Source organism: Hydra vulgaris, chromosome 15 (genome assembly GCF_038396675.1).
Source record: "Hydra vulgaris chromosome 15, alternate assembly HydraT2T_AEP".
Classification (NCBI taxonomy): domain Eukaryota; kingdom Metazoa; phylum Cnidaria; class Hydrozoa; order Anthoathecata; family Hydridae; genus Hydra; species Hydra vulgaris.
The window spans coordinates 24,882,260-24,909,343 of NC_088934.1; the positions used below are offsets into that span (position 1 = coordinate 24,882,260).

The 27,084-nt window shown below is 25.8% G+C and overlaps 1 protein-coding gene across 15 annotated transcripts; it reads right to left on the reverse strand.

The window, feature by feature from the left end:
• Positions 1-413: 413 nt before the first annotated feature.
• LOC136092250 (uncharacterized) lies at positions 414-14,329 on the reverse strand. 15 transcript variants are annotated; one of them, XR_010644296.1, is made up of 12 exons: positions 14,223-14,323; positions 13,035-13,112; positions 11,930-11,999; positions 8,216-8,301; positions 7,730-7,818; positions 7,336-7,499; positions 7,045-7,167; positions 6,709-6,862; positions 6,162-6,489; positions 5,154-5,324; positions 2,903-4,726; positions 414-2,421 (listed from the first exon to the last, which is right to left on the reverse strand). XR_010644296.1 is itself a non-coding variant. In XM_065820044.1 (12 exons), exons 7-10 carry the CDS (start codon positions 7,395-7,397, stop codon positions 6,464-6,466), a joined length of 375 nt encoding a protein of 124 aa, XP_065676116.1. In that variant the 5' UTR covers positions 7,398-7,499; positions 7,730-7,818; positions 8,216-8,301; positions 11,930-11,999; positions 13,035-13,112; positions 13,376-13,455; positions 14,223-14,329; the 3' UTR covers positions 414-2,421; positions 2,903-4,726; positions 5,154-6,463. The 15 variants fall into 15 exon arrangements, 9 of the variants coding, with proteins under 9 accessions (XP_065676116.1, XP_065676112.1, XP_065676120.1 ...); XR_010644294.1 differs by having other exon boundaries at positions 5,399-6,489; XR_010644297.1 differs by having other exon boundaries at positions 414-821; positions 2,311-2,421; positions 5,154-6,489.
• Positions 14,330-27,084: the final 12,755 nt, after the last annotated feature.

Here is a 27,084-nt window from a genome sequence, read left to right on the forward strand (position 1 = left end):
TAAAAGCAAGTCGTTTTAGCAAAGTGAAAATGCTTTAGTCAAACGACGTGTTCATGACGAACGCCGTTGTCAAATGTTGCCCGCGTCTCGTTGCTAAATCTCTCCCTATTTTATATTAGCCAACTGTTGGAAAATAAAAACATGTTCAATATAAATTATAATTTCCGTTTTTTAAGTTCCTATTAAATTATTGTTACTAAAAAATACATAAATAAATGATTGAAGCCAAAATTGTTAATTTCATAAGCTGTGGCTGTTTAATCAAAAGAGGTTAATTTCTTAAGATGATGCCGCGTAATAAAATCGATTAATTATATAAGCTTTTAATGGCTGCATTTAAATAAAAAGTAATAATTAAAAAAAAAAAAAACACTTACGAAAAAGCATGAATTAATAAAACTAGTATGAAACAATTTAAAAAAATAAACAATTTCATGAATATCTTCTAAGTTACATACGCACCGTTACATAAATAATACGTTAATATAAATTAACTGCAATTAAAAATAGTATTTTAAAAATTCTTTGAAGTTCATTATCGTTGTCAAACATCTCCTTAAACATTTATTCTATAAGATCTCACACAGCCATTTGTTGTAGATACAAAACATTTAAGTTGAACGACCAAGTAGAAAATTAGAGAATTAGTTAATAAAAAACAATTGAACAAGTTAAAACTATCTATATTGGAAACAAACTTCACTCAAATTTCGATTATTACATTTTATTTAATAATACTCTAAATCATCTGCTTGTGTTTAGAATTAATAAAAATTATACCTTTATCTCTTAAAATCCTCTTAAAATGCATTCCGTGTTATCTAAATAAACAAGAAAAAAAACAACACCTTGAAAGCAAGAATTTCAACAACCAGAAGATTATATCGAGGGTATACTGCGAGAATGCACCAAGTCATTTTTTGTTGGTTTTGAGTTAAGTCAACATAAACACTTATTATTATATGCTTTATCACTTCCAAAACGCACCAGACCTTATATTCTATATATTACCAAGTTATTGATCATTCTCAAATATACAATGGGAATATACATCATTGCATGAAAAAAAAAAATTTCATTAAACTGCCAACCAATATCTCATAATTATCTCAAAACAATGAAAAATGACTTAGTGCGTTCTGGAAGTATACCCTCGATATACTACCAGTATAAAAAAACTACAACTCAAACACAAGTTGTCAAATAGTTTCTTTATGGAAGGTATTTGTTTTAAAGCACATGAACCACGTCAAGGTTCCTTCCTATTCACATGTACGCTTTTTTTTATGCAGAACGATTGAAAGCATATGACAGAAAAATACACAATCAATTAGCAAACTGCTTTTTCTTGCACATTCTCATTTCTATTAACAAAATTGAACATAAAAGAACAGGGAGTGTAAGAAAAATGGACTCTAAAAAAAAATCTAAAAAAGTAAGCATAAGCTTTTAAACATATTAAAAGTTAAAAAAGAAAATTTTGGAAATGATAATAAAGTTTAGATGGCAATCTTCTTGGAAGGATATTTCTTATAACTTCTATGGATTATTGTTGTCATTATTAGTCTGGTTCTTCTAATAATGCCCTTTATCTTTCAGACTTATTTGAAAAACGCATTGAAAATGTAATTGGACCAAACCAAGCTCCTAATCTTTAGCCTTAATAGCCTCAAAGACGTTAAGTCTATTACTCTTTTCTACAAATACTATCATGCTTGATGCTTAGGAAAGCTATTATCTCTTGTTCAGTCAAAAAAAACTTGAGACCAACTAACTCATCATTTTGCAAAGTCGCATCCTGTGTTACTCCCTCAGGAAAAGAGAGCTCCATATATAGCATTTTATCTAAAAAGTGTATTACAAATGGATATATTATAGTGGACTAACTTGACAGTCTCTAAAATAACAGAGCATCAGATGTTTAAACAGAACACAAACAAACATATAGTAACTTACGGGCGAGTCAACACCGCGCCAGAGGTTTAAACAGAGCTCTGTTTGTGCTCTAGAGCACAAACAAACATATAGTAACTTACGTGTGAGTCAACACCGCGCCAGAGGTTTAAACAGAACACAAACATACATGCAGTAACTTACGGGTTAGTCAATATTGCGCTTGAGGTTTAAACAGAACATAAACATACATACAGTAACTTACTAGTGAGTCAACATTGAGCCAGAGGTTCAAACAGAAAACAAACAAACATACAGTAACTTACGGGTGAACACAAATAAACATACAGTAATTTTTGAGTGAGCCAACAGCGCCAGAAGTTTAAACAGAACACAAACATATATATAGTAACTTACCAATGAATTTGACATTATTTTATATATTTGGTTTTTCCTTCATTTTATTTTTATAGTTCCTCCAATAACTAATAATTGTGAGCTGTGGGGCAGTTACCAGATAAAGCTGACCTAAAATAGAATTTATAAAAAGCATTCAGAAATTTTTCTTTGTTTGTTTAGAGCCTATTAAAAAACCTACAAAAATCAGTTAAACATGTATTGTTAAGACAACTTGCAGCTTCTTTCCAAGCTTATATTTAAATTGCAGTCTCATTCTGTTATTGACAACACATTTAGGGAATTGCCACACATATTATCATAAATAAGTATTTAAAAACCAATCTATAATGTGAAAAAACATATACAAAAATATAAGGTAGTTGGCAGTTGCCTTTAACAATATATATTTAAAAATAGGAAAAGCATATTTTAAATAATGAAAGTCTATAGGTTCAATTTTTCTTTTATTTAAAACAACTAATTTCGACACTTGTTTCTAAAACTTTATTTGCTAAGAACGATATCTTAACCTCTGATTAAATAATGATATCATAACCTCTGATTAAATAACATAAAGAAAATAATGCTGTGTAAACAGTTTATAACTTACTGAATAAGTACAGATTTATCAAATTTCGCATTTTTGATAAGGTTTGTTTCTCCATTAATAAATTTTTTTTGATATAAGAACGAATGAAACTTGTTAAGCATTTTGACTGATTTTTGACTTATGACTAATTTTTTATTCATGATAGGGAACAAAACTTTTTTTTTTAAACGCTAAACAAATCCATGGCTTTTCAGCATTTATTTTATTGAATATCTCATCAGATATATTTTCACATTTTTTATGGTACCATTCGCTGCACATATCACACTATACCATATGAAGATTGGTATTTTTTGCATGATACCAAACCCAATTTGAACGGCATGAGCAAGAAATTTCTAAAGTAATTAATTTTTCTTCATTAAAACATGATTTTGATTGGCTAACTGGAAAGGCAGAAAAATGTCTTTTTTTAATGCATTCAATAAAATGTTTTCTGATTTTGTCTTTGTCTAGAGATAAAGCTCCAATATCAAATTTGTGAAGTATGTTTAATGCATTAGCAATTGCATAAACGCCACAATCCACACCATTAGTTTGTTGTTGACATTTGCGTACATGGATAGTTAAGATTTTTCCTTTTGTTTTATATATATTGCATATTAGCTGCTTAACATGATCCTTCACTTGGCCATGGAAAAGACTGTCATAGTAAAAAATTGTGTCCGCTGGACAATTCACATTAGAAATGGTAATCCAATGATATTGTCCAGTATATAATACTTGAATAAAATCATTCTTTTCCTCATGAAACATATTTTTCACCTAAAATGGTATCTTGAAATCCAGATTTCATACGAAACTGATTCAAAAGAATTTTTTGGCAGCATTGATACTTACATCTGTCAGCATATCATTGTTCTCAATAGCATCAATTTCAGTTTGTGGTAACACAGGCAGGTTGTTATCAAACATAATCCATTCAATACTTTCTTCTGTATTACCTTGCTGAAGAATTATATTTTCACTTGCATCTATGTGTTCAGACTTAACTAGGACTTTATGATTTTTATTTGATTCAATTTTTAAACTGCTTGAGGCCCTCAACTTTTCTGCACCAACACCATGCCTCAACGAATATAATGCAACCTTCTTTCTTAAGGGAATGCTTAATGCTTGTAACTGACGCTTATTTGTTTAAACAAGCTGCAAATGAATACCTTGTTCATTTGGAATGCATTCTTCAAATGATTTTTTAACTTTTTTTAGAATATCAATTTCATTATCTAATTTCTCTTCATTTTCAATAAGGTATGATTCATTAATTAACTGCTTAGCTAGTTCTCGAAACAAGGATGCCTTAGTGTTTAACCACTTTTTTTGTTTGGGAAGTGATTCCAATGTTTTTATGCTACAATCTACTTCTCCGTCTTTTGCTTTGTTGTTTGTAATAAACAGTTCATTTCGAGGCAATAAAGGCTTTCTTCAAAAAGAAATTTCTTTATCCAAGTTCAAAAACGGTGAGTAAATGTATAATTGAGATAAATTGTACCAAGACCATATAGGAAATTTATTAAAAACAGCAAAGAAATGTTTGCAAAGATACACAATTCTTTTCCTATCTTGGCAAGTGCAATTTGGCATAGTGACTGAATCGCCAAAGCTAATATGATGGAACTCAGCAGAGTTTGCAAAAGATGAACGCGTAAACTTTTCAGTCTCTTTAACAAAAACTCCAGACAGATTAATATGTGACGCTAGAGACATCTTTTGCAAGCAATGTTTAACAAAGTGTTAAACATTGGTCTATGATGCAAAAATGTGGGTAGGTATGAACTATACTGGCGGAAATTTCCACTATGTCTTGTATTAATGTCACAATACCTAAAGGAAAAAGGTATGTTTTAAAATGTTGTGTCAAAAAATAGTTGGCATTTGTTCACTTTTTAAAATTTGTTAATGGTAGTTTGCCTGAATCAAAACTTAAAATTAAAAAAAAATTAAAAAAATCTTTTTTTATGTCAGATATTCCCATTAAAATCTCCCTTTTAATTATTTTGTGCTCACTAGAGTAAACTCTTTATCAAAATGTATATTAAGTTATATTTAAGTTATGTTGTATTATTTCAATTTTTTTTAACTTGATAAGGAAATAATGAACACTAAAGTAAATAAAGAACACTTTAGCATGTTTTGATAAAGAACCTTTGCATAATTTCGATAAAACTATCGTAAGGTCGTTTTTTTTAAATAGCCTATACTATTACTAAATATTCTCTTCTATTAAGAAAAAAAATAAAATTATAAGTACCTATTATATAAATCTGGAAAGAAGTCTTCAATAAGAATAGTAAGCATGGTTGATAAACTAGAGTTACTATGCTTTTTCAGGTATGAATGTTTGAAGGTTTCATTTTGCCGTTTAACTCCATTGTTAGTATTAATACTGACCATTAATCTGTCTTTACGATACATGTATCCTCTATTAATAAAATGGTACAGAATTAAGTATGAATTTAGTATAGAATTAAAAAAAAAATTAAAATAAAATAAAACCTCAATATGTGGTAACCATTGCTTTTCAAGCCAATTAATCATATTTTTATGGTTTGAATTGTAGTGAAAAAAGGTATTGTAAAAATAGTTTCAGAGAAAGTTTGTTAAAAGTAAATATCATTTAGTAATGAGCTAAAATAAATTAAATAATTTATTTCCAAATTAAATATAAATTTAAAAAAATAATAATTAAACATCATGTTTAATTTATGTTGGATATCTGAATGTCAGTTGTGGGAGGTCTCTTTATCTTCTTAAATCTTACATTTCTGTTTAACCTTAAATTTTTTTTAACAGATTACTTCTAAGACATTATATATATTTAAAAAGCAGTGATTAAAATGATTAAAAATTAGTTATGATATTTTTTACTGTCCTATGCAATCAGATTAGAACAAGAAATGCAAAAGCAAAATGACACGTTATCTTAAAAAGTGCAGGATTGTCTTTTTTTTTTTAAAAACAGTAAGTATCTGGGAGCCCTATTTTAAATACATACTTTTTCGGAAAATATAAAACGTTATCAAAATAAAAGAACAATTATTTACATAGTGTATTTGAATTTTTTTAAAAAGTATTTACCGTAATGTGCACTACAAAAATATTTTATAAAAGCTTATTATTTAAATAGTGTTTAAAATATAGTATTTTATTATTTAAACATGCACAAGGAACACAAGGAAAAAAATATATACACATTCATTTTTGTATATCTTGATGAAGTTAAGTAAAGAGTGCTCATAGTAAAATATTAAATACATACAATTTTTACTTATCCCTTTAGGTCGAAGATAAAATTTTCTGTGAGGAGTTTCAACTTTCCATTGTTCTACCTTTTTTATAAAATATTCTTGGTCAATGTTTGAATACCTTTTCTTTCTTACTGCTTCCAACATGTAACACCGAATAGTTTTTTTCGATGGGAAGAATCTTTTATTTGATTTAGATGGACAAATATTATTTTTAAACATTTCTCTTGTCACAATGATTTCTAATCTCCTACGCATTTCATCAACACTAGTTATAAATTCAGATGATGTAAATATTTCTTCTTTTAATCTTGCATCAATTGGCTGGGATATACCAGCAGCCTTAAAAAAAAAAAGAATTATCAGAAAATTTAAATAAAAAATGTAAAAATCTGAAGGTGGTTTAAAGCCACTTGTTAAGAGCCTATAATTTTAAAAAAAGAACTTTTAAAAGAAAAATGTTTTAGCTATAAAGTAAAAAAAATAAAGAAATTAAAACATCAACAATTTATACAACTTGTGATTAAAATTGGTTACTGTTAAAATCAGATAATGTTATACAAAATTGTTTATCTCCAGTAAAGTGACCAGTGTGAGAACTCTTTGATGGCAGAAAAACTGAAAACATTTTTTGTCCCACTGCTTCATTTTTTAAAATTGATTCACGAATTTTTTTTGAGGATGTTACTCTTTTCCATTTACTATCTTCTATAATCTAAAGAGGTACTGCATTTTAAAAAAATGCACCAACATAAACAAGTATTTTTTCAAAAAGCTATATAATATTTCTCAGAAAAAAGAAAAAATTTCTTTTATTAGTTTTATAACTATTCGGCTTATTTGTTATAAAACTTGTTGGTATTAAATAAAAGGAACATAACTTAAAAGAAATAAAACCTTAAAATCTGGAAATTTTAAAACTTCTTTGATCTTTATTTGTGAACTACAATTAAATTTCTTTGTGTCCTGGATCATTTCATAGTTTTTGAAGTATCTGTGAAAGTATCTGTGATCAGATACCTATTATTGTTTTAAACATGTAGTGTATTTATATTTTATCTATAATTGAATTATTTAAGTTTTCAAGTTTATTATATACTTATATAATATATAACTATAAATAGATAAGTATATGATATACTTTATATAAATATTTAAATATAAATAAATATAGCACATTCAAGATACCTTTCTATCATTGCAACACATTTTATATTCTTCTTTAAAAGATACTTTTCTATCTCTTCCATGCATACAATCAAGAACTTTACTTCCTACAATCATGAATTGAACACCATTAAAAGATACTGAGCCATCCTCCCATCATATTTTGTGGTGTTTGACAGAAGCTTCTTTAAACATATAAAAAAACATTTAAAAACAATAAAAACAGGATATTTACTTGATTTTTTATTAGAGTTATTTATTACTCGTTTTGTTTAATATTACAGACAAAACTAAGTTAACTTGTGAATTGGTAAACTTGTTTTAATTTTTAGTCAGTTATGTATAAAGTAACTTATTAATATCACAAAAAAAACTATGTTAGCCATATCTTGGTAACTGACAAACTTTTTCTTACCTATATTACCAAAATTTTTGTCAGCAGAATAACATGTAAACTTTGACACAGTTTCTGTTTCATAGTTTCGAATCAAAGCCACTTTTCTGCTAAAAATATCATACCAATAATGACTTTAATAGTTCAAAATAGTAAAAATAAAATAAAAGTTTCAAATTTGGAAAAGTTACAAATGCCCAAAATACATAAAATTATATAATATATATCATAAATTATATAATACCATAAAATTATCTAATTACCCTTAATAAGACTTGAATCTCCTAACAAACTTAAACTCTTATCGTCTCCCGATATTTTATCATATGAAAAAGAAATCTTTTCCATTTTGCACTTATTATTTTCTACTTAATCCTTTAAGTTAATATAATCCTTTCGGCAACATAAAACAAACAAGAAAAGCATGGCTAAAACTATTTATAAATTTAAATTATATCAAATTGAATAATTATTCATGTAAAAAATAATTATGTGGAATAGACTTACGAGTTTTGCGGACTCTAAGACACCACCTTACTTTGCGGTATGGAAACATGCACCAACCCTTATAAGGAAGGACAAGGTCAACAATTCTAGAAATTAAGTTGTATGTATATATATATATATATATATATATATATATGTATATATATATATATATATATCTATATATATATATATATATATATATATATATATATATATATATATATATATATATATATATATATATATATATATATATATATATATATATATAATTATTAATTACAAAAATTATTAATTTCTAAAAAGCAGATTTATAAATAATATATAAATCTGTTTTTTAGAAGTTAATAATTTTTGCTTTCTTTTCTAGATAATGTATATGTTCAGTTCATGTTATGTTCAGTTATGATCTTCATAAAATGCATTGCAAACACTGGTGGATGAAAAAAATAAAGGATTCATTATCAAAAGAATGATTTCAGAAAAGACTCCATAAACACATACATAAACAGTTTGGTTTGTTGTTACCGATAGCGAATGTATTTTTTTCTCTCGGAGAATTCATTTTTTGGAAATTTATGAATATATTAATTATTTTTATATAGTTTGTATGGTTTTATATACATAATATTATAGAAAAATATTTTCAAAAAATGTTACATAGAATTAATTGATATATTTAAAGAAAATAAATATTATTATATTGTCATGATTGACAATACAATAATGTTTATTGTGCGATATATATATAATATATATATATATATATATATATATATATATATATATATATATATATATATATATATATATATATATATATGTATATATGTATATATATATATATATATATATGTACATATATATACATATATATATATATATATATATATATATATATATATATATATGTATATATATTTATATATGTATATATATATATATACATATATATATATATATGTATATATATATATATATATATACATATATATATATATGTATATATATATATATATATATATATATATATATATATATGTATATATATATACATATATATATATATATATATGTATATATATATATATATGTACATATATATATATATATATATATATATATATATATATATATGTATATATATATATATATATATGTACATATATATATATATATATATATGTACATATATATATATATATATATATATATATATATATATATATATATATATATATATATATATATATATATATATATATATATATATATATATATATATATATATATATATATATATATATATATATATATATATATGTATATATATATATATGTATATATACATATATATATATATATATATATATATATATATATAAAATAACATTGTTCTATGTTGGTTTATATGTAAATATTTTAGACAACTCGAGTATGGGATATCTATAATATTTTATACCCACTACGAGTGGAGAGGCAACAATCTACAAAAGTATCCCCATTGGAAATAATGCTGTTTGTACTAGTGACTTTGAAGAAGTAAAACTGTTTTTATTATAAATCCATACATTAAAAATGTTTGCATTAATTAGAATGGATCAATAAAGAGTTTATTTATCAATTTAGAAAAAAGCGTTAGTGGAAGCAATAGTTAAGATATAACGAGAGAAACGGAAGAAAGAAAACTTCAAATTAAAAATCTCACAAGTTTGTAAGGTTCGATTGCAAAGACCATATCTTAGTTATATATACACACACACACACACACACACACACACACACACACACACACACACACACACACACACAGAAATACAATACAGATATGCATAAATACCACCATTCCTCTAATTTGCTATAATAGTTTAAAAGTCATAATGAAGGAATTTAAAAAGTTATAATTTCTTTTTTTGTTTTTGAACATTACAGATGCTCAAAACAAACAAAAGCTACACTACAATAAAAGAATATTAAAATGTACAAAAATAGTAGAGGAGCCCATTGGTGTCAAAGATAAAGTATTGCTACTTGACATAAGAAGTCAACAATCAAAAAGCGCAGCATTAAAACCACGCTTTAAGGGACTGTTTACCGTATCCATTTAACGCAATGTGGGAACTTTAGCTTAAAAGACGATAACAGTGTGCAAATATCAGGATTGTACAAAAAAATGCATATAATTCATTGAAAGTTATGTAAAAGGTAAAATAAATATGTTTTCTTAAGTACAGTCAGTTCTTCGTTTCATTGCTAGTTGCTAGAAATGTAATTGTTTTGCAACTCTGTTAGGGTTTTTTTTTTTAAATGATGTCAGTGTTATAGATTTAACCAATAAAGATATTTCAATCGACAGAATACAAAGTAATTATAAATTTACGCCGTATATCCGTAGTTTATTCAATTTAAAAAGTTAAATTTAATAGAGATTTTTTTTTTTTAGAGCTTGCTGATTCAAAGGTACAAAGGGCAAAAATTGCCAAAAGGGCAAAGATAGCCAAAAGTCAGTGAACGAAGGACAAAGTTTCAAAGGACACAAAATCCAATGACAAAGGTCAAAGCTGTGTTATCAAAAACAGTGAAGGTATATCAACTATAGTAGCTTTTCCACTAAGTTGAGCAAATTTGAAAGTTTTTGCTTTATAAATGAAGATTATTGTTTATTATAATGGTTAGTTGTAAAAGTTAGTAACAAATATAATCTCCATTATATTTTAGGATTTGGAATAATTGAATGTCTTACAAATCTAAAACTAATTAAAGCAATAATGGGCATATTTAAAGAAATGGGGGACAGTAAAATATATGACTACTCATTGAAAGAAACTCTAACTGATTGTTTAAGTGATGAAATAGTTTACATTTAACTGAGGTTACATTTATCTGAGCAATCAAGATAAGGTAAGATTTATTCAAAATGACGCAGTTATGTATTAAGATTATCTACAAAATAAAATCCTCAATTGTTAACTGGTTTGCAATACTTTGTTTTTTAATAACATTGCATTTTTATAATAAACATTGCAAGGTAAGTAACAATACTTCGTTAATAAACTTTTTTTTTTTTTAAATTTAAGAATGCAATTGAAGTACTAGCACCAGCTGGATTGCTATTGCTGGAAAAATTACCAAAAAAAAACTGCTCTGATTCGAAGGAAACTTATGGTACTAAACAGTGTCACTGAAAAAAAAATTAAGTATTACAATATAAAATATAAACATTGACACAAAAAGGTGAATAGTTTGAAATTTTTTCGCCCTTTACTTGCAAAAGTTTATGCACATATGGCCGTTGATGCAAAGGCTGGGTGCAAGTATTATAAAGAACCATTTAACATCATATTTGGAAAAGGACAAAATATATTTTACATATTGTCACCTGGTTGTGTCACTCTTTATTTACAACAATTGCAGCATATAATGAAAAATCATATTTATATGCAGGATGAGTTATTGGAACTAAATATAATTATGTGCTGTGTTGCTGCAAAGCATCATTTGACACTAACAGTAAGTCAAACTTTCTTAACTCCTCATTAAATAAGATTTGTGATATATTACATCAAAATAAATGAATGAAATGGGTTATATAAACAATACAATTATTATTATATAATAATAATATTATAAAATATTATTATCATAATTTATTTATATATTTATAATTTATATGTATAAAACAAACATGAAATTCCTATTGAAACAATAGTACCATTGCAATATTGAAAATACCTTTTGTTTCAGATAATAAAACCAAAAGAAAAATGCTTGTATTATATAGATCCTCTGGGTGAACTCTTACCTACATTACACAAAGAAGAAATAAAATGGAAGTATGAAATTATTTAATGAGCAATGCAATTATTTAATAAAATTTAATATGTTGTTATTAAAAATTGATCTTGTTATATTTATAAAATTATTTATTTGTTAAATTTCAGTAGCTACTTGAAACAGAGATATGGAATTTCAGAAACATTTAAAATACTGACATTGCTACATGCTCTGCAAAAAGACAGCATTTCATGTGGAGTCTTTTGCCTTAAAGTAACAATAAAAGATAATCCTCTTAACATAGCCTACGCACTTCCCACACACCCCACATGACCATTTCCTAGTATTTTCCTCTTGCTCATTCTTGACTTAACAATGCATAACTTTTGTCTTATTCTTGTTTACCTGAAGCCCTTTTGCTTCCATTTCTTTTGTATCTACATTCAGGCATAAATCATTCATATAGAACAGCTTTCGTGGCAAACCAACCCAGCATTCTTTAGAAATAGAACAATAATAAAAAACGAAGGACTGATTACTGAACCATGATGTAAAACAAAATTAACTTCAAAATCTCTCCATTTTTTCTTTGTGGAAAATTATATATGTCCCTTTTTTTTAGGTGGCTCAATCAACCCCCCTGTATAATAAAATAATTATTATAATAATAACAAGAGTTTTAAATATAACAAAATTTTGTAGTTTGCTGAAAACTTTATAAATGGCGAAGACCTGGTGAAGACCTTTTCATTAGAAGTAATCATATATCGAAATGACATGGTGCACTTTCTTATAAACAGAGGAGGTTTGTTATATATTTAGTTAACTAAAAATTAGAAATGAAGTTGTAAACAAATGTAACAATAGACAAAATTAAATCTTAAGTCAAAAAAATTGGAAAGATGTTTTATGTCACATATGCGGAAAAGAAAAAGGACCAAAAGCATATAAAAAACAAACAGACAAATTTAAATATTATAAAAATGTCTTTAATCTTATAATCATATTATGAAACAACCACTATATACGATTTATTTTCAGATTAAGTGTGATAAATGCTTACCAAGTCGATGGTATCATATGGACTGTATTCCAAATGTTCTGGAAAGCAACAATTTGTTTACTTGCACAAACATTTCTCCTTAAAACAAATAAGTAAATAGTAAATGTTGAAATGAATTTGCATAATTATAACATCTTTAATATAACAAAGGGTTTTTAACTTGATTTTAATTATAATTTAAACAGCATTATTTTAATATTTTGATTCTAGTAAGTCTGAAGTTCTTTTATCAAGATTTTAGATTTTTGTATTGCGGTTAAAAGAAACAATGAAGAATTAATAAAAAAGTATATGTATCATGTTTATTGCTGTATATATAAAGATAAAAAAACATATCATACAAATGTGTTGTTTTGAATTCTTTCTTTTTTTTTTCTCTTCAGTGAACTACATCACTTTTATGAAGTAATTTCACGAAGATCTGTTTTAAAAAAATAATGCAAATTTTATAAAAATTACTAAAGAAAAAAAACATTCATGAACTATAAGATGTCTCAAAAAAAAAACATTTGAAAAATTAGTGAAAATTAAAATTGACAAAATGTATAAGTAGTTGATAGCAAAAAAGTCCAAATCAAATCTAAGGTTAAAAAGATGTTTTTAGACAATATCTCAATATATTATGTAGGCACTTTGCCTAGAAATATTGCGTAAAAATACCTTTTCTTTTTAAAATTTTATTGCATTATTTTTTGATATAAAACAATATCACATATAAAACAAATTCTAAAGAATTTACAACAAAAATGCATAACTAGGTAATTTATAGTTGTATAATTTGTATCACTATCGCTAAATACTCTTATAACACTATCTCAAGCTTAGTGATTTACTAGTGAAGAGGTAATAAATCAGAAGTAAGATAAGTAATTTACTAGGGGGAGGAGATAAATCAGTTACATATAAAACAAAGTATTTACAACAAAAGTAGATATCTAGCTAATTTATAATTATATAATTTCTATCACTATCGCTCAATACCATTGTCACACTATCTCAAGCTTAGTGATTTACTAGTGAAAAGGTAATAAATCAGAAGTAAGATAAGTAATTTAGTAGAGGGGAGGTGATAAATCAGCCACATATAAAACAAATTCTAAAGAATTTACAACAAAAATACATAACTAGTTAATTTATAATTACAAATTATAATATAACTTATATCACTATTGTTTTTTCTTTAAATACCTTTTAAAAATATGGAGTTGGAACATGACCGAGTAATTTTAATTTCTAGAATTGTTGACCTTGTCCTTCCTATAAGCTGTTGTTTTTGAAGTTTATTGCGCTAAAACGGATGTAGTAGGTACAATTCTAACAGCTATAAACTCAAAGCGCAACCTCGTTTTGAGTTTTTAATGGGGGGAGGTGATAAATCAGGCGGAGGTGATAAATTACTACAGCTTACGATGGTTCGAGATTACTACACGCGACCCACACTGAAACCGACGCTAAAACCTTGCTGAACCCAGGCTGAGTAACCCAGACTAGCCTAAACGGCGCGGAACCCGAGTGTCATGGTTTGCTGGGTCAGTTTCGACAGTATAAAAATAAAAATGCAAAAAACAAAGAATGCAGACTAAAAGAAGATTTTTTTAATTTTATATCAATTTAAATATAAGTAGGTACACGATTTGCTAAATAGGTAATATATAGTCTTTCACGTGTTGACAAATAAGCCAATAATTTTTTTTTTGTTGTGTTTTTTTTGTTGTTGTTGTTGTTTTTGAGTTGTTTAGAGTTTTTAGAGTTATAAGAGTTTACATTGGTTTCGGAACTAAGTTAGTTTTAAAGCGTGTACACAAAAAAATGTGAAAGAATAAGCACGTCATTTTTTTTCAGTGGTTGTATTAGAATCTTTTAAATTGTTTTGTATTTTGTTTACAACGTGTTGTGGTTTCAAAAAAATATGTTAGTTTTTGAATTTAACTTGAAATTAGTTTTAAAAATGACAAAAGAAGAAGAGGTAGGAGAAAAAATTATGCACAAATATTTACAAAATCCTAATAGTAGCAACAGTTCGATAGCAAAATCGTTGCAAATACATCTATACACCGTTAGTCGTGTTATTCAACGTTTTTCTCAAACAAAATCGATCAAACGCAAACCTGGTGGTGGAAGAAAGGAAGATTTTAAAGATATAAAACTAGTTAGAAAACTGGTTAACAGTTTTTAGAATAACCTAAGCTTTTCACTAAGGGAACGTGCAAAAATATATGAATTTTCTCATAGTTTTGTTGCAAAAGTTAGAAACAAACATAATTTTCATTCTTTCAAAGCACAAAAAGTGTCCAACCGTTCCGAAACTCAACAAAAAAGTACAAGAACCCGCGACAGAAAGTTGTATGACAATTTTATTTCTAAAAATTGACGATAAAACTTATATCAAGTACGATCATTAACAAATTCCTGGTGCTGTTTATTATATTGCCAAATATAGAGGGAAAGCAGATAAGAAATTTAAATACACAAAACATGACAAGTTCGCTAAAAAAGCTTTGATTTGGCAACTGCAGTTGTGGCAAAAAATCACCACCTTATATTTCTCAGTCCACACTTTCTGGTCAAATATATGTTAAAGAATGTTTACAAAACGTCTTTTACCTCTCATTAAATCACACAATAACAGACCTGTGTTCTGGCCTGATTTAGCTCCAATTCATTATTAAAAACTAGCTATGGAATGGCGTAAAAAGTGAAAATCATGCTTAAAACAGAAATTCCTCTAAACTGCCCAGAATTGTGAGTCATTGAAAAGTACTGGGCTTTTATTAAAAGAAAAACGAAAAAAAAAAAAAAAAGGTTTGCAGAAACATTAAAGATGTTAAAATATCATTTAAAAAAGCATCAAATAGTTTTGATTCTTATTCTGTGCGCAAGCTTATGGGTACCACTAAAGCAAAAGCTCGAAATTTTATTAGATTTCCACAGAAATAATTAATTTTTTTTTAATGTTTGATCTTCTTATATTATCGTATTAAAATTTTTACTTGGTTTGAAATAAAAATTGAGGAGTACTTTTTTTTAGTTGTTTTTCTACTTTCACATTTATTTTGTGTACACGCTTTACACATAGTTGTAAATGTTTTAGGGTTAATAAAAATTCATAAAGTTGTTAGTGTTTAAAATGAGATCATTTAACAAAGTTTTCAGAGTATATAAGTTATTCGATTTTTCCAGTTAAGTATTTTTGGATATTAATTTGTTATATAGACAAGGACGAAATAGAAAAGCGCGAGAGATAAGTTTTTTTTTAAAGTCACGTTGAAGTTTCCCGTTACTCTTGTATGGTATCTATTTTTGCTATTTTGGATGAAGTTCTTTGAAAAGTGAGAAGAAACTATTTTGGAAGAAATTCTTTGAAAAGCGAGAGTCTATCCTAATTAAAAACTATTTTTACAGCATCTTTTCGTTTTCGATATAGTGTGGTTAGTTTGGATTTATGAGTACTCGCCCATGCTACATTAGCGTATATGTAGTAGCTTTGTATGAACGAGAAGTATAGGAACTTTAAATTATCAGGAGACAGCATAGAACTAGCTTTGTAAAGGATATCAAAGCTTTTTGATATTTTGGTATTTAATATATTTATATGTAATTTCCATTAGATGTTCTCATCAATAAGTATCCCTAGAAATTTAGTTGCTTAGGTTCTCTCAATTTGTTCTTTAGTATCTATATTTAGCGAAGATAAATCGGGAGGTATTTTTATAAGGTTAAAATGAAAAAGAATGTATTTGGCTTTTTCTGTGCTTAGCGATAATTTGTTAGATTTTAACCAACTTTTTTTTTTCAGGTTCAGTGTTTGTAGTTTCATAAAGTTCTGTAATTGATGAGGAAGCAATAACGCATTGTTTTCTGTCTAGTAAAGAATTTTTGAACCAGTTTAGTGCAACACCTTTTATCCCATATTTTTCCATTTTCCTAATTAAGATAGAGTGATCTACTGTTTTAAACGCTTTGATAAATCAACAAGACTTCAAGGATGTATTTTTTGTTTTCAAAGAAATCATTTATATTATTTATAAGATCAAGAACTGTGTGTTCGGTTGAATGTTGCTTTTGGAAGCCAAACTGTTTTTCATTTATGATTTTCTTATTTGTTAGATATTTATAATACAGTTTATTGTATATCACTCTCTCCAAAAGTTTTGGAAAATCAAGGAAGAACCTTTAGTTATTTATTGTAAATGAATCCCCGGTTTTTAATATTGATATTACCTTGGCTGTTTTTAATTTATTCGGTACAGATCCTGTAATAATTGAAGACTCGAATATTTCATAGATTGGTTGTTTTATCACCGGAAACACATTTACAACAATGTAGCTACAAATGTCGTAGCCTTATTCGTCTAAAGCGAGTTTTTTGCAATTTCTAGTTCTTCATGGTTTAGTCCAGAGAAAATGTTTAAACAGAAATATTGGCTTGTGATATATGTTTCAAAGGAGGTATCAGTTAGCATTGAATTTTGAAAGCCATGTTAGGGCCTATGTTTGCAAAAAAACTATTGAAGTTTTCAGCGATAAAAATTTTATCGATATATTCAGTTTCGTTAACGATAATTTTATCAGGTAAATTTTTTGATTTTTTATGCTTTCAATATGTTCCAGGTTTTTTAAACATCAATTTTGCTTTTTTGTAGTTGCTTTGAATAATATATCTTTTTTGAATTCTGTTTAATTTTTTTCAATTAAATTTTTGTATTCCTTATATTTAGTTAAGTTAGTTTTGTTTCTGTTTTTTAAATACTTGATATAGAGTTTTTGCTTTGTTTTTGATGATTTTCTAATCCCGTTAGTTATCCATGGACAGTTTAAATATTTTAGCTTTATTTCTTCCTCTTCAACAGGGAAATGTTTATTGTAGTGATCTAAAAAAATATTTATAAATAAATTGTATGCCGAGTTTGTGTGTCTAAGGTTACATTCTTGATACACTTCATCCCAATTAAATCGGAAAATGATCTAATATATCGGTTTTGATAATTCCTGCTACAATGAAACCTGCTACAAAGAAATCAAAAAAGAGTTTTTGATAATCAAAAAAGATTTTCATTATAGTTTTAGCATTTTCTTTGTAGTTTAGACTGTTAATATTTAAATCCCCCGTAAAGAAAATATTTCTTCCCTTGCCATATATTTTGAAAAATTTTTTATTAAAAAAATATAAAAATTGAATTATATCTCCTTTTGGAGGTCTATAGCAAGTGGAAATTATAATATTTTTTGATTTATTACCCGTTATCTCAATAGTAAAGACTACGATACCAGTGTCAGAGATGGAGAGGTCTTGGCTTACTTTTAACACTTGAAAATTTTGGATATACGTTGCGATCCCTCCTCCCCTTTTGTTTGTTTTTCTTTCAAAAGATATTAGTTTATAATTTGGAATTTGAAAACTTGAGTTCGTTTGAAATGATTCATCAGAGCATCACAATTCGGTTATGCAAATCATGCTAAATGAGTAATTGCAATCTATTAGAAAGTGTTTTAGTTTATCAAGATTGTTATTTATACTTCTTATATTTATGTGTATTATTGCAGTAAAATAATTTTTTAAAGTTTCAAGTTTAATTTTAAAAGTCTTTTCTCACAGTATTTACTCACATTATGGACACTGGATACTGGATCACAAAAAATGGATCACAGGAAATACTCATATTCTCACAGTAACTCACATTCCTCACAGTATTGACTCCAAAAAAAAATTTTTTTGATTGAAAAAGTTCTAACGAAGTAATATTACAGTATTTACTACGAAAAATAAAAAAATTTTAATTAATTTTTTTTTTAACTGTAAGGATATTGTGAAAATAAATTTTTTACAAAACAATTTTCAGGGATTTTTTTACCTAAAGAAAAGTGGGCTACTATTTTGGCTTGTTATACAAACTATTATTTGTTACCCACTTATTGCAATAAATTTTTGGCCTAAAATTGTTTCCAAGAAAAATATCAAAAAAAAGTTATAAATTTTGCGCTTGGTACATTAATAATCATTTTATTTTAAATATAGTTCGTGCCAATTTACCCCGGGGTAAGTAACTTTAACAAACTTATTTATTTTTTGAGCCCAAAGAATTTTTTTTCAATGTTACCTAAATTCACACTCTCTAAGACTACTCATTAACATTTACAAAAAAATGTGCCGTTAGCGCTACAGAAAGTTGCACTAATAGCTTATTAAACTACAGAAACTAGAGTAACAACTACAAAAAGTAGCGTAGTTTTATGAGTTGGGGAGATCGAGGCAACTGGCCCTAATTTTCACTTCTCATAAAATTTCATTATTATCATTCTTTAGAACAACGTACAAAACAATACTTAACCCTGAATTACTTTAGTTAACAACCTATAAAATAAAATTTTTTTTTGACTAATAGTTTTTTAAAAAACGACTTTTTTTAAAATAAAACGTAAATTATGAAAAATATTATATTAAAAAAATTTACCAGTAACTGTGAAAAAACTAACTACATCTTATTTCATGACAGGTCAATCAATATTTCTAACGTTAAAAATTTCAGAGTTGCTTATTAACAGCATAACAATACAACTCGAAAAATATGTAAAGTTTCTTGGTGTCCATATTGATGAAAATTTATCATGGAGAAATCACACATTGAATCAAAAAATATCATCTACAATAGGTATTTTATGTAAACGTCGCCTGTTTCTTGATTTCTGTTCAAGAAAAAAAACTTTACTTTAGTCTAATTCATTGTCATCTCACATATGCTAATATAGTGTGGGCTAATACACACAAAACAAAATTAATCAAACTACAAGGCATGCAAAACCATGCTTGTAAACCAATTCATTATCTATGTAGAATGGACAATCCCTCAAATACGATGAAAAATATGAAAGTCTTATTAACTTGGAAAAACTTAATTTATATCAGATTCTTATTTTTATGTTCAAATATAAAAATGATATGCTACCAAATTCTTTTTCAGACACATTTTCGTCATCATTTTCTCTAAGTTATAATCTGCGTTGAAATAGCTTCCATAACTGTTATATTAAAAAAACTACAACCCGGGGTTCTGAATTTTTAATTATGTCACAAAGCCCTAAAACATGAAGAAACTTGAAAAATCAAAAATTTAAAGACTTAAATCGAATATCGCTGTTTAAATGGCAAGCAAACCTGCATATATTTGGTTTGTAAAAATGATTGCAGTAAATAAGAAATAAAAAAAAATTAAAAAAAAATAAAAAAATATATAATAACAGTAGAAATAGTAATTACTAAGTATAGACGCATTAACTGTAAAAAGAGAACAACTCTAACTTGGTTGCAATGGAGATCTAAAAATCATGTTTATCTGAGAAATAGCAAAAACCTAGAATATTTAGGATATCCTTACTACACTAATTTACTAGTTGTGTTTTGCGCTTGTACATATAGTAGCTGATAAATTAATATTTTAATGTGTTTTCAAAAAAATTGATTTAGCAATATGATGACCTGTTGAAAACATGTACAATAACGCCTTTTGCTATTTTATTTACAACTTTAATCATAATGATTCACAATCTTTATTTATTATGCTAAATTCGTTTGCCAGTTAAAAAAAAAAAAGAGTGTTGCCTAAAAATGTAGTTAAGTAAGTATTTAAGTAGCCATGGTGAAGACGTTAGAGTCATTAGAAACGGAGGTCCGTGGTTCAAAGCTGGCTCTGACCATATATATCATTGGTGAGGAATGAGCCGTGAACTTTCTGGTTAAATGTTATTCTACGGTGCTCTGTGATTCCTTGGACTTTTGGAAGGCCTAAGTAACTAAAAAAGTAGCTGCTTAAAGTCACATGTCTACTTTTTTCGACAATTTTTGAGTGCAGTTTGTGGTACCAAGAGCATTGCTGTTATTGATGGAATCAAACACAACCTAACCAATATGCTTTAGGAAACACCAACAATATTAACCATTTAAAATCAACTAATGATGGCATAGTCAGTGATAAAGTACTGATAAAGTTCTTTATCAATTTGCAATTAACTTAACAGACTTTCACTTTATTTTGTAATTAAAGCCTGCTTGTTATAGAGTAAAAACAGTTATAGAGTCAATAGTTGTGAAAGACGCAATAAAAGTTTTAAAATCAAAATTTTAATCATATAAAATAAAAAATATTATATTATTTAATAGAGTAAAATTATATTTAAATAATATTTAAAATAATTTTCAATTATTAGAGTAAATATTTTTTATTTGGGCGTAGAGAGCTTGGTATCAGGGGATCCAGTAATGAACTCAATGTGAAAAAATAAATAAATGATAACTTGTTAGTAGACACTAAATAATGGGTATCGTGAAAATCGATACAGCAAAGGATAGTCTCGTATCGTGTGGTATTGCTTATGTAATAATGCCAATAGCATCAATATTTTTCAATTTTTTTTTTAATTTTATTTAGGTGCCTCAAGGAAGACCTTACGGTTTTATCACAGAGCACCGCGGACCGATATTGGTTTGATACCACACAATATCGTTAATAAAAAGAATAATATTTGCATCGATTAATTGCATAGCCTCGATTAAAAAATTTTTTTTTAAAATTATTATGAACAAAATACAAGATTGCTTTTTAATGTTGTTTAATGTTTTTTAACCATCTGGAAGACTTTGGCTGCTTTCCATTCGTTGTTTTTTTTTTTGTCGTACATTTTACCGATTAGTTTGACTAATTAGTAAAAATACTGATTAGTTTACTTGAGTTGTTGAACACAAAACGAAAGTCTATACCAGGTGAGAATTACAAAACTGCGCGAGATTTAAATGAAGTAACAATACCGTATAAGAAATTAAATTACGAATAAATTAAAATAAAATGACGATACCAGTTAAAAAATTAAAATGCAGAAACGATACCTCACAATTAAGTAAATAAAGAGAATAATACCAAATGAGAAATAATATTAGCGAAGCAATATCACGCAATTAATTAAATTAAAGTTGCGATACAATATGAAATATTAAATGATAAATATAATATCATATGTATATACACATTTTTTACACTTTTAGCGTGCTCAACTTAAAAAAACAACTTCTTTCTATATTGTTTGAAGCAAAATAAACTCAATTGTATTTGCTGATTTTTTATATTCTAAAATTATGATCTAATTGAAAATGTGATTGAAACAAAAAAAAACAACTAATACACCTATAACTTATGGGTGTATCAAGTTTTTTTAATGATTTTCAAATAGCTGTTTAACAAGTTGACTTATAGTATAACAACTTGTTCAACAGCTATTTGAAAAAGAAACATTGATTTAATTCACTTCATGAAGTATTTGTCAAATCAGTATAACTTGATAAAAAGTTCCTTATATTTTAAACCAACATCAGTAAAACATACTTTTACATCAGTATAAGCTGAGAAAACTTTTTATAATCTTGGACTGTTTGCAACTAAAATGTGTAGTTCCTTAAATGACAAAACTTTAGATGCATTAATTTTTTTAAAGCAAAATTTTTTATTGATATTTATGTGGTCAAACTCAAACTAAGGTTTTTAGTAAAAGCAAAGCGTTGACACGTGTCTTCAGCTTTATCATTGTTTCTGTTTAAACCAGATGTGGTTGGTACCGTAAATATGACAATAATTTAATCGATGCTTGTGAGTTCGAATTTTAAAATAAAATAACTCATTAAATGCATATAATTAATAGAATATTTTTTTAAATTTATTTTTGTTTTCAATATAGTAAAAATTTGACACAATTTTACATACAGAGCTATTTAGATTTTAAATTGAATATATTTGAATAAAAGTTCAAAATGCAGAGGAAAATAAAAGGTATTAGTTAAAGTTCTATATTGTCTGAATTATCAAGGATAGCGAAAAAGTCAATTATTAAGGATAGTGAAAAAGTCAATTATTAAGGATAGTGAAAAAGTCAATTATTAAGGAAAGTGAAAAAGTCAATTATTAAGGAAAGTGAAAAAGTCAATTATTAAGGATAGCGAAAAAGTCAATTATTAAGGAAAGTGAAAAAGTCAATTATTAAGGATAGCGAAAAAGTCAATTATTAAGGAAAGTGAAAAAGTCAATTATTAAGGATAGCGAAAAAGTCAATTATTAAGGAAAGTGAAAAAGTCAATTATTAAGGATAGCGAAAAAGTCAATTATTAAGGAAAGTGAAAAAGTCAATTATTAAGGATAGCGAAAAAGTCAATTATTAAGGAAAGTGAAAAAGTCAATTATTAAGGATAGCGAAAAAGTCAATTATTAAGGAAAGTGAAAAAGTCAATTATTAAGGAAAGTGAAAAAGTCAATTATTAAGGATAGCGAAAAAGTCAACTATTAAGGAAAGTGAAAAAGTCAATTATTAAGGATAGCGAAAAAGTCAATTATTAAGGATAGTGAAAAAGTCAATTATTAAGGATAGTGAAAAAGTCAATTATTAAGGATAGTGAAAAAGTAAAATTTGTATCATGGAAAACTAAATCAATATTGCAAGACCTAAAGACTGAAGAACTGAAGATCGGAAAGACCAAGAATGCGATTGATTTATGACAGATGTCTTGTTAATGTAAAATTCATGTTCTGCTTACCTTTATCAATGAATTATTTTAATGGGTTTGAAAGTTTTGATTGGATGTTTTTTTCTAAGACTAGTTTTGATTGGATGTTTCTTTCTAAGACTACATGAGCTACTATAAAGTTGAACGATAAATATCTAATGAAAATAGTCGCTTGATCAGTTTTAGAACATCCTAAAAGATAAGCTAGTTGTGGATGAAAGCCAATTTAAAAAAATGATTGTAACCAATTGCTGGCTCATGAACGAAGGCCAATGTTTTTTAAAAGTTGCAAACAAGAAAGACAACAGAATTTTTTACTGAAATATCAAAAATTTTTAGTTTTACTTTTGTATGATGTCCCATAATGCCATTGTAGAATGCATTTTATCATTGATGCAACCACAATCGTTACAAGAAAGAGACAACTTACCAATCAACTCAGTGAATTCTATGTTAACTGTTCAATACAATCACAACCATCTTTCATGTAAACAATAACATGAAATGATTAAGAACTGCTGTTTTCTTGAAAAAGATGAAAAGCTCTACTAAATATGTCTATTCTTAGAGTGAATAGAAATGTATCTCATAGTAATTCACTGAACAAACATGTGTATCATCAAATTAATTTCAAAAATTATTTTACTATATATATATTAAATAAAAATTACACATTTATTGTTTGAATGAGAACTTTCTACCTTTTTTTAGACGTAAGAAAACTAAAATTTTCAGTCAATAGCATTTTTTTTAAATACAAGGTTTCTTATAAACTAAGAGCACTTTTTTTAAAATTTTAAAATCCTCTTTCAAACCTTGTAATGAATCATTACAACTTTTAGCATGTGTGTTAAAAAGTTGTGGCAATCATCTTACAAGTTAAATAAAATAGTATATCACCATAAATAATTTGAAACAAATGTCCAGATTTTTAAAAAGAGAATTCAGTCTAAGGGTATATGATAAAGTATATACAAACATATATACAAACCTTATATAAAAAAAGGTTTATAATAAAATATTATTTCAAAATGTGCAATATATATTTTGGTAAAATTTATAGCCTTGTGGTTTTATTATTATATTTTTATTACATTAGTCCTGTAGAATTTGTTCTTAACCCGGAAAACTTTATTATAAAGAAGTGTTATATATCGTTGTGATGATACAACTTTTTTTCCCAATTTAAAAAAATAAATAATTTCTTTTTTTAAATTGGGAAAAAAAATTGTATCACCACAAAGCCTACTCGGTAAAGCACAAAAATAAAATTTTACTCTTAAAATAAACTTAAAAATAACATTTTCTTAAGTAAGTAAATGTAATATATTTCTTATAATATTTACTTTTAAGTGATGTTAGTTGATTTTCTTAACTGAAAACAAAATAGTAAAAAGCTATAAGTATAGTATTTGGGCTGAGGGGGATTTTTACTCAATTTTAGCAAAGTTTTCAAAAATTTCATGTAAAGATTATATATCTTTTTATTTATATCTAATTTATATCTTTTTTATTTTTTTAAACTTTCTAATTTTTTAGATTGAAAAAATATAAATTTTTTAGATTGAAAAATTTATTGTTTGAATGAGAGATTTTCATTAAAAAGATGCTGCTTCTTCGACTCAAAAACGATTCACCAAAATAACTGTCATTATTAAAATTCGTTCGTTAAAAAAACAATAATTATCCGTTTAATATTTTCTTTTTTGTCATGAACCATCCTCGAATTTGGATGTTACGCTGTGATATGTATAACATTATAGAATAAATGTGTCCTTTTTTTGTGTTTAAAAAATATAGTAACCCGATTGACATAATTTTATATATATTCTGCATGTATACCAATATTTATGTAAAACAAATGTACAGATAACTCTAACTCCTTGTTTGATGTTTTAGGTATATTTTTTGTTGTGTTTTTTACCTTAAAAACAATAAAAAAATAAACCATAAAAATTTAAGAATTAAAAATTAAGATCAAAAAAGTACGCGGCAATGGATTATGCTGAATCATCAATTTTTAAGAAAATTTTTAGTAGACCTCATAGGCGCTCAATATTCATGTTTTTAATTTTAAAGAGCATGATATGTCTTATTCATCAAAGATCAATTTTCTTTTTATATTTTTGAGAGGTTAACGTCCTTCAAAAATGTAATGTTCAGGATTTTACGGAAAATTATTATATTGATTGTGGTAATGGATTTAAAAAAGGCTTAATTATAATTTTTTCTGTTATTATTAGGACTAACATGAGGCGAAGGACTAGTCCTTCGCCTAAAATTATATTATCAATATAACATCAAAATAGGTAATATCAAATCATTTCTTTTATGTTTAATTTCTTGTTAATGCTCAATTTTAGCTTAATTATTTTCAGCTTAATTTTTAGTATATTCATTTAAAAACAATGATAATCAAGTAGCACAAGATTCCAAGCATAGAGCAAGAACTTTTATCACTAGTATCACTACAAGTATTACTAGTATATATATATATATATATATATATATATATATATATATATATATATATATATATATATATATATATATATATATATATATATAATATATATATATATATATATATATATATATATATATATATATATATATATATATATATATATAAATGTATATGTATATATATATAAATTAGTAAAAACACTTATCTAATTTTTGATTACTTCAACACTGTGTTTCACCATCAGTAGGTTATCAGGAAGATTCTTCCTGATGAACCTACTGATGGTGAAACACAGTGTTGAAGTAATCAAAAATTAGATAAGAGTTTTTACTAATTTATATATATATATATACATATTTATATATATATATATATTATATATATATATATATATATATATATATATATATATATATATATATATATATACATATATATACAGTCAGTCACAAAAGTTTTCGTACACCTTACAATTAAGAGAAAACGCTTACTAAAAACCATTTTAAATGTAAAAAAATTGTTTTATATCAAAGTAACAAGAATATATCGTACAAGAAATAAAAAATAATTAACTGAATAAAAATATTTATTTGTAAACCTGAAAAAGTTTAATTTTTGAATTTATAATATGTCACAAAAGTTTTCGTACACTAATAAAATAAATACATAATAATATACAATTCCTTAGTAGTTGATTAAAACTTGTTCAAATTTGTTCGTTCATAGATTTTTATTAAGATAATAATAATTTTTTCAACAAAAATTGAGTTATAAACATGAGTTTAAATACGAAACATCACATGTCTAATGACATATAATATATATATATATATATATATATATATATATATATATATTCAATATATATATATATATATATATATATATATATATATATATATATACACACAATATATATATAGTATACATATAGTATATATATATATACTATATATATATATATATATATATATATATATATATATATATATATATATATATATATATATATTTATATATATATATATATATTGTGTGTATAT

Coding starts and splice junctions, on each gene's coding strand:
- LOC136092250 (XM_065820040.1), bottom strand. CDS start 7,431: ATGATTGTAGGAAGTAAAGTTCTTGATTGTATGCATGGAAGAGATAGA. Junction 7,168..7,335: donor TGTGTTGCAATGATAGAAAG/GTATCTTGAATG, acceptor AAACAATAATAG/GTATCTGATCACAGATACTT. Junction 6,490..6,684: donor AACATTATCTGATTTTAACA/GTAACCAATTTT, acceptor TTTTTTTTTAAG/GCTGCTGGTATATCCCAGCC.